General features: G+C 35.4%; 1 protein-coding gene across 5 annotated transcripts in view; it reads left to right on the top strand.

The window, feature by feature from the left end:
* The window catches only part of MetRS-m (Methionyl-tRNA synthetase, mitochondrial), a 392,083-nt gene that overhangs the window by 256,716 nt on the left and 119,274 nt on the right, over positions 1-16,093 (top strand). For all 5 annotated transcript variants that reach the window (XR_016550239.1, XM_090412031.1, XM_090412028.1 and 2 more), the window contains exon 12: positions 13,191-13,382. Coding sequence is in view for 4 of the 5 variants with exons in the window: in XM_090412031.1 (XP_090268157.1) it covers positions 13,191-13,382 (192 nt within the window). In the remaining variant the exon portion in view is untranslated. The remainder of the gene's footprint in view (positions 1-13,190; positions 13,383-16,093) is intronic.

The following is a 16,093-nucleotide window of genomic DNA, read 5'->3' on the forward strand; positions in this document are numbered from 1 at the left end:
GTCTAAGAATGTGTACATTAACTGTCATAATTGAACTAAACTAAGATGTAAATAAAAGTTACATGAAAATTATTTTAAGAATGTATATTTTTGCCTTGGTATCAAAGGCATCTTCTGTATTTTGATCGTGTTCCATTGTCGTTGTACTGAAGATGCCTTTAATACCAAGGCAAAAATATATATTCTTATAAAATAATTTTCATATAACTTTTATTTACATCTTAGTTTAGTTCAATTATGACAGTTAATGTATACATTCTTAGACAAATATATCATCTTTATGGGGAGCCCCATATCAAAATAATGTAGTATATATAATGCACACTTGGAGTCAAAAAAAGTCAAATTCATAAACAGGGTAATTTTTTTTGAAAAGATATTAGCAGTACAGGTGATTTCTACCTGCTTTAGAATTAAAGTTTTCCAGTCACCTAAGGCACTTTATTTTTATATTAGTGTAGGTAAATCTCTGTTAATTTTAACTGAATTGAAGGCAAGAAATTCTTGGCCCTTTGAAATATGGCCATTAATTCTCCTGAGGGCTCTCCTCCTCTCTCATCTGTGCTATCCGCAAAGTTTTAAATATTATTTTTTGTATTTCATTAGATTCTTAGTATCTGGTTTATTTATCTTGCTACTCTCTTAAACAGGTGTTCAGTTTACTAATCAGCCGTTTTAGGTCTCCATCTTTTAATATTAAAAACGATAGAGATAAATTAGTAGTTAATATATCTAGACATCCTTTCTCACTCAGGATTAAATTTCTGTATTATACAAAGGTCATGAACATACAGTTTCTCTGAGAAGATTTTCTGTTATGACTTTTTTCATCTTATAAAAAGAGGCTTAGTTCAATTCCTTTTGAAACTGCCAACAAGCATCTACTTTGAAACTTCCATGATTCTCTTCAAAGTAAAACAGTCTCCAAGCCTAACACTTCTGGAATTAAAAGCTCTGTAAAGAAAAATAACAATCTTATTATTACCAGCTGACGAAGATAAATTGGTGTCATACAAGATTAGGAAAGAATACTTTCCTTAAACTTTATTATTTTCTACTTATTATCCCCTCTCATCTGATCCTACTACTAGCTAGATTAATAAAGTTAATAAATTGATAACATCTCCAGTTGGGATGAAGAATTAAAAAAAAAAAAAAAAAAACTCACGATCCTTGATGCTCATCCTATCAGATTATACAGTCTTCTAAACATCCACAACCCTGACATTCTGTAGAGAATGGTAGTAGACTGCATTTACTGTCCATTGAATAATGTTTTTAAGTACATATCTTTATTGTTGAAAGTTTTTTCATTTGATTAGAAAGCAAATTATATTTGCCAACCAAACAAAAAAAAAACTTTCAACTATCTCTGATCCAGAGTATTTTAATAATGAAGTGATAACACCTTTTTTTTTGCTACTTGTATATGAAAATATGACTTTTACATTAATTCAATCTTGGTATCTTCTTGGGTCTGGCTCTCACTGATGAGACCTCAGTAAAGATCAAAACTAGTCTGGTTAGGGACCAATCCATTGGGCCAACTGGATTTTCTAGATTTTTTTGATTCTTCATCTGCCTGATGGTAGTGTTTGTATTTTTTTAGTTTTTCAAAAAGAAACACATACTTATTGTTATACCAGTGTTGCTTCCCACCATCAAGTCAAAAAAATTGGAACCATTAAGACCTTGTTGCACTTTGCATGAATTATGTTCTATAGAGGAACTTTTATGCCAAGAATTGAATACATCAAATCTGCCTTTCTAAAAAATGCGTTTCCCCAAGTCCTCTATTAACAAAGCATTTAATAGTTTTAAGAGGCTCCCAGTCTCTATGTCTGAGGAAGAAAACTCTTGAATTCCTCTTCCTTATGATAAAAGAATATCTGAATATATTGCTCAAGTTCTCACAACATTGTAATGTCCTTTCATCGCATCAGGAAAATTCAACCTTCCTTTCTTCACTTGAAAATAAAGTTTCCTCCACTTAACTTTCCAGGTGTCTACAAGATCCCTTGCTCCTGTGGTTTGTCATACTTCATACAGGCAGGTAGATCTGCTGCAGTCCATCATGAAAAATGTAAATCTTGCCATCTCTACTAAATGCAGAGTACTTTGGAAGAAAATCAAGCAGCTCTTACACAAACTTTTCCTTATAGAATGTTTATATAAAGAAAGCTCTGAGACCTTTTTACATCATCCAAATTTAAAGAGATCTTTGGTTATTCCATCTATGGGAAATAAATATCAAGCAATCTTCCATTAATTCCTAGTTTGCTATATATATATATATGTAATTTTTTTTAAAATTAATTAATTAGGAATTTTTTTATTACTGGTTGTTGTCCTACTTACATTATGCTGATGCTTCTTAAAATGCTTCTGTTAATTGTATTTTGATTGTGTTCTGTTATCATTGTACTGAATATGTCTTCAATACTAAGATGAAAATTTCATTCATCAAAATAATTTTCACATGTTTTATTTTCCATTTGAATTTTAATTAGCTTGCATCTCACAGATGGAGATTGTCTTACACAATTAGGATCTGATGTTTTAGGAATTACGACTACAGCAAAAATCACCAGAGTGTCATCATCATCAAATTCCTGATATGTATCCTCAAGGGGTATACAGGATATGATAGTACTACATGGAAAACTTACATTACCACTAATTTCCTATCTACAATTTTCCTCCAAATCAATCTGTTACCTGTCAAGACTCCAACATTATCAGATCTTAAGAAACAGATCTTCACCAGAATGTGTATAATTATATCTGGTAGCTAATTTTTAGCACGCCTCCGTATATATATGATTTGGTATAGTTCAAGCCCTTTGGATTTTGATTTCCATGTGTGACATGAGGAACCTTTATCTGGTCTCTTTCGACAAAAGGTGAGTTAGCTGGTCTCATATGGAGGTAATGGGTTTTTTATCCTCCAGAACAGGCAAACTGGCCATGCAAGCACACACACACACAGATTATAGTCAAGAATACTTAAGATGGTCCTTCCAGCCATAGGTCTGATTTATCAGCTATGCCAGTCCCCAACCTGGATAAAAATATGGGGGGGGGGTTAAGATGATGCCATACCTCCCTGTAAAAGGGTCCACAGCAGTTGAGTCATTCTACAAAATAAAAAAATAAATATTCTTTAGCCATCAAAATGATGGTACAACATAACAAAATTTCATGCCGGCTGGGGCGTTGCTCGGTTAAACAAGGCCCCATTGTTTTCACCAGAAAACCAGGGTGAACAGCAAAAAGTCAGCTACTAGAACAAATTTGAAAAAAAAAAAAAAAAAAAAACACCCCAACTCAACATCACCAGAGTTCAAGATTGGTACTATCAACATAAGAAGCCTGAATGGCAAAGAAATGGAGCTAGCTGAGGAATTAGATAAGTACCAGATCGACATAATAGAGGTGACTGAAACAAAAAAGACAAAAACTGGTGAGATCTTTCTGAGCAATAAATACAAAATGTTATATTCAGGCAATGACAATCAAGGAAAAGAAGGAGTAGCCATTGTACTCAACACTAAATACAAGGCTAATCTTCTTGAATGGCAGGCAGTCCCATGTAGAGTGATGTAGGCAAATATCAGAATGGGGAACTGGACAATAAGACTTATTTGTGCCTATGGTCCCACAGAAGGTTCTACTAAGGTAGAAGTGGAGGAATTTTTTGAGGATTTAGAGAAAGCATCTGACACAATGAAAAAGTCGGTCCTTGTTGGAGATCTAAATAGCAGAGCAGGAAATGATTGGGAGACACAAAAAATATATTGGGAAAATTTGGAGAAAAGAGCAAAGCTAATAATAATGACAAATATTTTTTGGATTTCTGCTCAGGACATGAACTAGTTATTACTAATACCATGTTCCAACATAAAAATGTGCACAAATTCACATGGAGAGAAGAGGCAAAGAATAAGAAAAGTCTCATTGACTATGTTATTGTTGATAGTCTTGAGCAGGATAAAATTGAATTTCATATTGAAAAGAATAACATGTAAGAAAGTTTCAAAACGAATAAAAGTTGAGCAGCTCTCAGATGTGAACTGTAGACTAAAATACACAAAGATTATTGAAGAAAAAATGAAAGAGTTTGAGAACAGGAACCAAACTTTAGAGATTCAGTGGCAAGCCTTGAAGAAAACCTTGATTAATTCAGCCAGAGATGCATGTGGTGAGGTTGTCTGCAAGGATAGAAAAATCAGAACTCCATGGTGTTCTGATTTTCAGGAAGTTAAAGAGGCAGTGAAGGAAAAGAAGAAAGCATATCAAAAGTTCCTGGCAAATAAGTCAGCTTGTGCTCTTAGAGAATACAGAGACAAATGTAAGAAAGCTAAACACTGTGTAAAACTAGCTAAACAAAAGTCATGGGATGACTTTGGCAATAACATAGAAAATAAATATCAAGAAGGTGGCAAAATATTTTGGAGGTTGTTGAAGAAGCTTAGAAATGGAGGTAAGAGTACTGTAAAAAGGTGATAGAGATGATAAAGGTGACATGAAAATGGGAGAAAAAGATATCATTGAAGTATGGAGTAATTACTTCGAGAAATTGCTAAATGAAACAAGCTGATAGCACAGTGCTAAAAAACACTCAACTGGCATACAGTCAAGAATACATATCCATACTTGAAGTAGAAAAAGCCATCAAACTCTTAAAATGTGGAAAGGCAGCAGGAGTAGATGATATTCGACCAGAAATGCTGAAGTATGGTGGTATAAAAGTCTTGCAGCGGCCGCACTGCATAGTTCAGAAGGCCTGGACAGTGAGACGAATTCCTGATGATTGGAGCAGAGCTCTCATAGTACCCATATATAAAAAGGGAAATAAAACTGAATGTGAGAATTGCAGAGGTATTTCCCCTACTGAGTGTGCCTGGTAAGATGTATGCAAGTATACTTGAGAAACGGTTGAGAAGAATTGTAGAAGAAAAGCTTGGTGAAGAACAAGCTGGATTCAGGCCAACTAGAGGCTATCAGGATCAGATCTTCACTTTACGACAAATAGTCGAGAAAGCATGGGAATATAACAGAGATCTGTATTTAAGTTTTGTCGATTTGGAAAAGGCATATGACAAGTTGCCAAGAGAGAAGCTATTCAATATGCTAAAGTTATATATTGTCAATGGGGCATTATATCAAGCAATACTTAGTCTTAATTTGAGTTGCAAGTCCGCAGTTAGAATTGAAGGAAATACAGGAAGATGGTTTAATGTTAAATCTGGTGTGAGACAAGGATGTATATTATCCCCTCTGTTATTCATTATCTATATGGATCACATTATGAAGGAATGTGGTATTAAAAATGATATCAAAATTGGAAGTGTTAATGTCAGCTCTTTGCTTTATGTGAACTATGTTATGCTTATCAATAAATCATTGAAAATGTCAACTGCATTGTGAACAGAGAATCTGTGAAACCAGTAAAACATTTCAGCTACTTAGGCACGATTTTTAGTGAAGATGGTAAATTAAATATAGAAATAGACAACAGAATCAATAAAGCTGGTATAGTAGGAAGTTAGTTAAATAACTTCATATGGAATAAGAGCGAAATTAGTCAGAACACTAAATTAGCTGTATACAAGACAGTGTTCAAACAAGTTTTAACTTATGGATCTGAGAGCTGGGTCAGAAGTAAAACACTTAACCAAAGACTAGAGACCAGAGATATGAGAATCCTGAGAAAGATTAGAGTCGTGAACAGATGGCATCAATGGTAATATCATATTAAATATGAGGATATTATGAAAAAACTTGACATTGTCGGCATCCAGGAATGTGTTAGCAGAGCTAATCTCAGGTGGTATGGTCATTTAAACAGAATGGGCGAGGAAAGATTGGCAATACACGTGTTCTCTGCCAGGTTGGCAGGAAAACGACCCAGAGGAAGACCAAGATATGGGTGGATTGATACAGTACAAAGTGCCTTAGATGACAGAAATATAAGATCTGATAATATTGGAGTCTTGACAAGTAACAGACTGATTTGGAGGAAAATTGTAGATAGGAAGTTAGTGATGATGTAAATTTTTCATGTAATACTATCATCCTGTACACCCCTTGAGGGTACAAGGCAGGAATTGATGATGATGATGATAGCCATCACAAAAAGGAAATCATAAAGATTAATCAAAGTAAAAATGGTGGACACTCAGAGATGGAAAGAAATGAAATCTTAATGGAGAACAACTTCAAAAAGCTGTTGAATAATTTACCAGTGAATTTTACTGATTATTATTTTTGGTGCTTTTCCAAAAATAATATTCCAGAAAGAATTATTATGTGTAATAACTTCGATACAAGAATTTGAATCTGACTATAAATCCAAAAGAATATTAAAGCACCTAGATTGAATGGTATAATGGTAGAGGGAGTGTTCAACCTGGAGGAAAGGAACTGCAGGAACAGTTACTAAATATCTAGCATCTTTAATACCTTTCCATCCTACTGATGGGAAAGGCTAATAATACCAATACTCAAGAAAGGCAATTTAAATCACCTAGAAAATTGCAGAGAAATCACACTACCTTCTTTTACACTAAAAATCTATAACAGAATGCTTCTAAGCCAAGTTGAACCTATAACACCACTTTTGAAAAACAAGAGTACCATCAAATCACATCCTACTACCTTATAGGTCTGCTCTGCTAAAAGAAACAAAAAAATAAAAATCTTGAATCTTAATCTGGAGCCTCCATAGCTCAGTCAGTATAGATGAAACCCTTTGGTCAGAAATACCTGGGTTCAATTCCTATCCATGACATGAGGAACCTTTATCTGGTTTCTTTCAACTAAAGGTGAGTTAGCCAGTCTCATATGGAGGTAGAGGGTTTTTTTCACCCAGAAACTCAGGTTTTTCATCCCTCAGAACAAGCAAATTGGCCTGTGAACGCACATGGATCTACAGTCATAAAATACATACTTAATCCATCATTAGGAGGGCTCAACCAGTCCTAAGGGACAGTGGGGGAAAGTGGGGAACCCCGACATGAATAAATAAGTCTTGAACTTTGTAGATTTCTCCAGAGCTTTCATTTCAATTAGTAGACAAAGGATGTTCACAATTCTCTGTTAATGTATCATACCCTAGTAAAGAATTAATGGAATAGCAGAATCTTACAAGAACCTACTATGCAAACATAATAGGTTCTGTTATGATTCTGCTTGAGTGTTTGTGGTGTTTATCAGAATCTGGCTATCAGAATCAGATATGATAAGTGGGATTGAGTATAATGGATATACTATTTATAGGAATGACAAAAGAGATAGGAGAGGAGGAGGAGGAGGAGTGCTACTAATGATATCAGTAGACTTAAGTCCAGTTGCGGTAGAAACACAAGAAAACAATGATGGTAACAATGTCCCATGTAGCGGTGAGTTTGAGTCTATCTGGTGTGAAGTGAATGTTAACAGAATGAAATATATGGTGGGTGTTGCTACAGACCTAGCAGCTCAGTTGAAGGGGACGAAGAAATGCATTGCCAATTTAGCTTGATGGGTACCAAGTGAATGATTATTATGGGTGACTTCAATTTTCCAAACATTGATTGGGTAGAAGAGAAATCTCATGATGAGAAAGATGAGGAATTTATTGAATTGTTGCGAGACAACTTTCTCAATCAGCATGTGAAAGAAGGAACTCGAGTTCAAAGAGTGTTGGATTTGCTCATAGCTTTAGAAGGGGGTCACTGTCAAGAATATGGCTATTTTACCACCAGTTAGCAACTGTGATCATGTGAACTACAAAGCTAGAAATTATGATCAACTTAGAAGAATGCTATCTTTGGTCCCATGGTATCACTTACTGAATGGGAAAAATGTCAGCAATGCATGGGAGTCTTTAAAAAAGTGCTTGAATGAGGCACTATCTAAATGTATCCCTAATGTTCAAAGAATAAATAGTTTGGGAGCGAAATGGATGTGCAACCTTATTAAGTAAGAGATCCACAAGAAGAAGATGATGTGGAAAGAATATCATGAGAATAGGAGTGAGAGGAAATTATGAAATATATAAAGGTCAGGCAGAAAAGTAATGAGTATTGTGAGGAAAGCTAAAATGGGGTATGAAAAGAAATTGGCCATGCAAGATAAAGGCAATCCAAAAGAATTTTATCATTATGTCTCAAGCAAAAGAAAGAATGAATGTGGAAGAATAACTTTATTGAATGCAGATGGTATTCGAGTGTCAGAAGCTAATGAGATTGTTCAGTTAATAAGTGCTCACTTTGCTAAGGTATATCAACCAGGTGTATGAGGGTGGTCTGAAAAGTTCTCAGTCTAACAATGAAAAAATGAATTTATAATTTCAAAATTATTTTTATTTTTCAACATTATCTCCCTTAAGACTAATACATTTATTCCAGCAATGCTTCAATACCATTATCCCACCCCTGTAGTGGTTCTCAGTAAGATCTGCAAAATACCCCTCTACAGCTGCAATCATCTCTTGATTCGAAGAAAAACGCTGACCAGCAAGGAAGAGTTTCAGTTTTGGGAAGAGACAGAAGTTAGAGGGAGCCAAATCTGGGGAATAGGGTGGATGTTCCAACAATTCACAGATCCCTTAATTTCCCCATTGATTTACCTTCTGCAAACCAGTTATTTTCTCACGAATTTTTTATCTACACCCTCTGTCCAAAAAGAAACTGAACTTTATGAAAATAGAAGAAACTAGTGGCGCCACCTGTTGTATCTTTTTGTTGTCGAAAGTGGCAACTTTCATTAGTGTTGTATCAACTGTTTATGACATTTGTTTCATTAGAAGCTGAGTTATAATGCCGAGATTGGCAGTGTGTTTTGACGAACAGTCGATTGTCACGATATTCATGCCATACGAGACAAATTCTCGCTATCATTTGCTTCAAAACTTCAAGATAAAACTCACCATTGACCATTTGGCAAGGCAGAACGAATCGTAGAAACAAATCAACATTGTCTTTACTTTTGACTTCTCCAAGCAACTTTTTTTTGGATGCCCCGTTTCTGGTGATCTCTACTTGCACTCTGGCTCTTTGTTTTGGGCTCATGCTCAAAACACCACATTTCATCACCAGTAACAGTTGTTTCAAGGATGTTTGAGTCCTTATGAGCGGTTTTAATGAGGTCCTTGCAGTGTTCAATTCGATAAATTTTTTGGTCGTCGGTCAACTTGTGGGGAACAAATTGCGAATTCAATTTACGAAGGCCCAAATTCTTGGTCAAAATGTTGTGCACAGTTGATCTTGGAATCCCCAATTCATCTTCAATCAATCTCATGGACGATTTTGGGTTTTCTTTGATGAAATCTCACACTTTTTGGATGTTAACTTCACTCAGTCCAGTTTTTGGACGGCCTAGCTTTTCGTCTCATGACCACTTTGAAATTGCTTAAACCACTCGTAAACTTGAGTACAGGATAAGCATTCATCACTGTATGCTTTTTGAAGCATTTGATGTGTTTCGGTAAACTTTTACCAAGTTTAACACAAAAGTTAATCGCGGCTCTCTGTTTGAAACTCATTTTTTCAACCGTTCGTCAAACACACTGTCACTCTTGGCACTACAACTCGCTTCTAATGAAACAAATGTTATAAACAGCTGACACAAAACTAATGAAGGTTGTATGTTTCGACAACAAAAAGATACAACAGGTGGCGACACTAGTTTCTTCTATTTTCGAAAAGTTTGGTTTCTTTTCGGACAGAGAGTGTAGCTGGTTAAAAGAACGTAATAATATTCCTCGGTTATTGTTTTACCCTTTTCAAGATAATTAATAAACAAAATGCCTTTAGCATCCCAAAACACTGATGCCATGACCTTGTCTTCTTTGGCACTGAACAACCGGCTTCTGTCCACTGTTTTGACTGCTGTGATTCTGGTGTGTACTGGTGAATCCAAGTCTCATCCATAGTAATAAATCGATGCACAAAATCAGTTTTATTCTTGTTAAAACTCTCCAAGCACTGTTCAGAGATTTTCATGTGAGTGCAGCACCTATCTTGCGAAAGCTTTTTCATTTGCAATTCTTCATGCAAAATATATCCTACACATTTTTTGGAAATGCCTATAGTCTCAGCAATTTCATGCACTTTGACTCGCTGGTCATCCAATACCATATTGTGCACTAGATCAATAATTTCTGGTTTTGTTATACTTTTTGGATGTCCTTCAATGTGGATCATCTTCAAGGCCAGTACAGCCACGCCTCGGCAGTCCATCTTTTAATTGTCAAAAATGAAGGAGAAGAGTGCCCATAAATTTTTGTGAACTTTGAATGAATTTCTTTTGGTGTTAAACCTTCTTTTACAAAGAATTTTATAACCGCATGATACTCAATTTTATGCATTTCAAGGAACGCAAACAACACTTGTTTCAGACAGCTGATTAAAAAAAAAATACTTGATAGACTGACTTGAAATTTCACATGGATGCTTATGACAGATGTACCAACTTAGAAAAAAAAATCTTAATGATAGTGTTACCATTTATGGTCAAGTGTGAGAACTTTTCAGACACCACCCACATATGTAGATACTGCATTGTTTAACTTTATATTTGTACATACATATTATTTAATAGTTTATTTTTGACTGTTTATGTACTGCTGTAGTTTTTGACTTTGTGCTTAATTTTGTTTATATGTAGATACTGCATTGCTTGGTTTTTGTACATGCATATTGTCTACTAGTTTGCCTTTGAGTACTTTTTTGTCTTACTGTAACCTTTGATCTTGTATATTGCTGTAACGTTTGCTATGGTGCAGTATGAACTTGACTTTTCTTGTGCCAATAAAAAAATCTTGCCGATAGTGTTGCCATCTATGGTCGAGATCGGATAGGAAATATTAAGGACTGGACCTTTCTGTCCAGTCCTTAATATTTGCATTCTATAAAGGATGCAAAAGAGAAGCACAAAACCATACATGGTGGAAGCTCATGGTAGTTAACCTCCTGGAAGGAGATGACACGTGACATGACTATGGTCAAGGCTGAGAACTTTTCAGACCACCCACGTATGTAGCATGGTGCACAGTGCACCATGCTACATACGTGGATGGAGAGTTAGAGGTTCATGAAAATGAGGTTGAAGAGCTGCTGCATAACCTGGATAAGAATTTGTCAATAGAGACAGATGGAATATCAGCCCATTTGCTATGTTCAGCCAAATTGGCTAGGCCTCTCACACATTTGTATAACTTGAGTCTCAGCTCAGGAATTATACCACAGGAATGGAAGGAATGTATAATAATTCCCTTGTACAAGAGTGGTACAAAAACTGATGGTCTAACTACCAACCTATCAGTATTTCTGGTGCAGTAGTGAAGATTTTAGAGAAGTTGATAAGAACTCGCATACAGAAATGGGTAGAAACATGCTATACTCTGCAAGGAACAGCATGGGTTTACTAAAGGAAGGTCATGTTTTAACAATTTGTTTTTATTTCATAACAGTGTTACAGCCCAGTTAGGTAAAGAGAATGGTTACACTATGATAATGTTGGATTTTTCTAAGGCATTTGATAGAATACCACACGAAAGGCTGTTGCATAAACTGGAGAATGTGGGATTGGAATATAATCTCTTGACTTGGATCAGGGGATGGTTGACAGACAGATATTAATAGGTGGTATACAGTGGGTGTGAATCTGCCAGATTTAAGGTAACCAGTGATGTACCTCAGGGTTCAATAATTGGGCCATTATTGTTCAATCTATACATTAACGACATCAGGCAGGGTCTATCATCAGATGTGCAATTGTTTGCCGATGATGCAGAGATAGGCAGGGCAATCAGGGATACTACTGATATTCAGCAATTATAAAATGATTTCAGTAGACTGGAAATTTGGGCAAATCAAAATGGCTGTCAATTTAATGTTAGTAAGTGTTAAGTTATGCACTTTGGCGTGATTAGAGTTCCAGCAGCATATTATATTAGTGGGGTTATGCTACAAGAAACTGAAGAGGCAAGGGATCTTGGTGTATTGTTGGATAAGAGTTTAAAGTTCAAAGGTCACATAGCAAAAGTTGCAAATACAACTCAGAGGATAATTGCGATGTTGAAGCAAACCTTGACATGTAAGGATAAGGAAGTCATTTTGCCTCTTTATAAGCTTTGATAAGACCACACCTGGATTATTGTGCACAAATTTGGTCTTCTGGATTCCAAGGGGATAAAGAAGGTGTGGAAAGGGTGCAAAGAAAAGTCACAAAGATTATATCCAGATTATAGGATTTAGATTATGAGGACAGATTGCGAGTATGTGGATTGCAGACTCTGGTTAACAGGAGAAAGAGGGGTGATATGATAGAGGTCTATAAATGTTTGAATGCGTGTTATAGGATTTCAACTGATGAAATTTTTCCTTATATGAAAGGTGGGGAGAGAACACGGGGGCATCCATGGAAGTTAAGTTTGTTCACAGTCAAGAAAAGGATAAGAGCTATGTTTTTCTCCCAGAGAGTGAGCAGAATAATTTGCCCTTAGGGGTAGTGAGTACATCTAGTGTGAATGAATTTAAAGGAAGGTATGATAACTGGTTTGGATGATTTATAGCTTCCCTTGATGAATCCTTGACTTCCTGGAGGTCTCAGATAATAATAATAATATCTTTTAGACAACATAACTTCATTGTTATTAGGATATACACAGCAGAACCATATTCTCAATACTGTCATTCCTGAAGAAAGTTAGCAAAGACCTTTAATGGAAACATCTCAAAATAGCAACTGTGATGTCGTTTGGAAACTAACTTAGACATCCACCTTCACCTATGTTCAGTACTCTTGTTCTTTGTAGACCAACAGATGGAAACAGAGAATGAGGAATTCTATGAAAACAGCTTTGGCAATAGAATACATAAACAAAGTTCTTTTTGAAGTTGAGACTTTTGCACCAACAAACATTGATCAGCTGGAACATAATCGAAAAATTTGGCACATCTTTATTTAATAGACTATCTCCTTTTGTTGTTATATGTATATTTCTATGTATATTTATACATAGAATATGCTGTGTATATTCTATGTATAAATTCCTGTTCATACCTGAACAAACTACAATGATGATGATGATACATACAGTATTGAATTTTATATTATTTACATTAATTTTCTACTATAATTAAAGTAGTTAATATAATGTTAAATAAAATTCAATTTTGTTTCTGAAATATTAATTTCAGATTACACTTCAACAAAGATTTTAAGACTTCTGAATGCTGAACTGGCAAATACAATGGGCAATCTTTTAAGTCGATGTACATCACCAACAATAAACAAGGCACAGATGTTTCCATCATTTTATTTTGATGTGTTCCAGAAAACATGTGGAGCTAAAGGGCAGGAACTTATACTAAATATAAAAAAGATGCCAGGTACTTTTGAAAATTTCTCTATTCAAAGCCAATGATAGTTCCAGAAGAATTTACTACTTATTATGAATTTTGTTTTATTATTTATATTTAATTTAATTGTTATAGTAAAGATAAAGTTTAACTACTGCTTACATCTGACTAGTCTAATTATTAGCTGCTTCTTGAATTTATATGAAATTCAAGAAGTAGCTAATAATTTAAAAATGACACTTTAAAAAAGTTTTTTGATTTAACTGCTACTATTGACTAATTTTGTGTCAACAGTAGCAGTTAAATCAAAAAACTTTTTTAAAGTGTCATAAAATTTTGAAAAATAATTATTTTATTTAAAATTTTTTAATTAAAATAATTATTTTTAATTAAAAATAATTCGATTAGTCTTAATCGATATTCCAAATAATTTAACTCTTCTTAAATGTTGGTTAATTGCTGATTATTAATGCCTTCGTCTTTAATGCTAGGCTCAGTTGCCTATCACATAGCTTGAAATTTTAGGGTGTGTGTGTGTTCCCATCCACAAAAGGTTGTAAACCTATAGGACATTAGTACCATAGTTGGGTTTGAGATTTGTTCTGATCATTTTGTCATTATCTTGACATTTGCTTTAACAGTGCGGTAACATTAAGTAACTAGCATTATTCAATGCAGTGACTTAATCATCTTAGCAACATTGAACTGACAAATATTATTATTAATATGGGTATCTCCATGGACTCAGTAGACTCATCGTGGGAGACCCAAACTATCAAAACAATATCTATCATATCTCTTCTTGAATTCGTTTACAGATGAAGAACTCACAACTGAGACAGGCAATGCATTCCACTCATTTACCACCCTCCAGGTAAAAAACCTTGTTCTCACACCCTTGTTAACCACACTTTTCCTTAATTTCCAGGGATGACCTCTTGTTCTTCCATCACTATCACACAGCTGAAACATTTCCCCTGCATCAATCTTATAAAAACCTTTTAGTAATTTAAATGTTTCTATCATATCCCCTCTTCTCTGCCTATCAACCAACCTCTGCAATCCACAAGCTCTCAATCTATCAATGTAGGAAGCATTTTTTTGCATCACACACCAACTTAGTCACTCTTCTCTGAACCCTCTCCACAACTTTCTCATCTCCAAGGAATCTAGGTGACCAGACCTGAGCACAGTAATCCAAATGTGGAAGTATCAATGCTTTATAAAGGGGAATAATAACCTCTTTATCTCTGGATGTTAGTGTGTTCCTCAATAACCAAGTAATCCTATGTGCAATCTTGGACACCTTAACAATGTGTCCCAACTTCATCTCCCTATCCACTAAACACCCCTAAGTCTCTAGTCTCATCAATCTCTTGGAGTACCGTTCCATCGATGTAGTACACAGCTGGTAATCTTTTAATCCCAAAATGCATAACTTTACACTTTTCCACATTAAACTGACATCCATTACCTTTTGCTCATTTTGCCAGCTTATTTAAATCATCCTGCACACTCTCAACATCAGCTTGATTTTTTTATTGCTCTACCCAACTTTGCATCATCGGCAAACAACTGCAAATCTCCCTTTAAGCCATTTCCTATATCATTTATGTACAAATTGAACAACTGTGGCCCAAGCCCTGAGGCAGACCACTGGTCACGTGCCTCATCCTGGGCTCTGCTCCTCCATACACTACCTTCTGGTATCTCTCCCTGAGCCATTCTCCTATCCATACCACCAGTTTAGTATCCATTCCCATCTGCTCCAATTTACGCAACAGTATTCCATGGGGTATCCTGTCAAATGCCTTATCAAAATCCAGAAGTACCTCTGTGTAGCCATTTCCTTTGTCCAACTCAGATGTTGGAGAAAGATGTTGGACTATTATAAAAAGTTAATAAATTGCTAAGGCAGGATCGACCTTTAACAAAAAAAAATCATGTTGGCCCCTATAAAGTATCATATCCTGATCCACCCATTCTTGAATTTTGTCTTTAACTAACTTTTCTAATACTTTTAGCACCATTCCCGAGATGGTGATTGGTCTGTAATTAACTACCGCAGCTTTAGAGCTGCCTTTATGCAAAGGAACTGCCTTCCTTTCACTCCCTAGGGACCATACCAGAGTTCAAACTTAAGTTAAATAACCAAGTAAGAGGCACTGACAATTCCTTTGCACATTCACGCAACACCCGAACTGATATTCCATCTAAACCTACAGCAGTGTTTGCATTTAAATTTTGCAATCTACTAAGTACTTCTGATTTCTTAACTTCAATTCTCACATTAGTTATTGCTACAGGTACAGAGATATACTCACTTGGGTGGTAAACTTTTGAAAAGTGATCACTCAGTAACTCTACTATTACATCTAAATTTGTCACCTCAATACCATCAGCATCCACTAAAGTTATTCTTCCAAAATCATTCTTCCTTTTACTTGCCACGTAGCGGAAGAACTCTTTGGGATTACCCTTGATCTTCTTGGCTACAGTCTTCTCATAATCTGATTTAGCTTTTCTTACTATGCTGGTAACCTTCCTAGCTTGAGCCTTGTACTGCTCATGGGTATACTGATCACCTTTCTCCTTGTAAATTCTCCATAAGATTTTTTTTTTTGCAGATCAAGCTTGATACTACTACTCATCCATCTAACACCTATCTTGTTTATCTTCCTGACCATTGGGGACACAATCTGATATTGCCTTCCTCAGATACCTTCTGATTTTATCCATTC

Source organism: Typopeltis vanoorti, chromosome 22 (genome assembly GCF_054136105.1).
Source record: "Typopeltis vanoorti isolate ZY-2024b chromosome 22, IOZ_Tvanoo_1.0, whole genome shotgun sequence".
Classification (NCBI taxonomy): domain Eukaryota; kingdom Metazoa; phylum Arthropoda; class Arachnida; order Uropygi; family Thelyphonidae; genus Typopeltis; species Typopeltis vanoorti.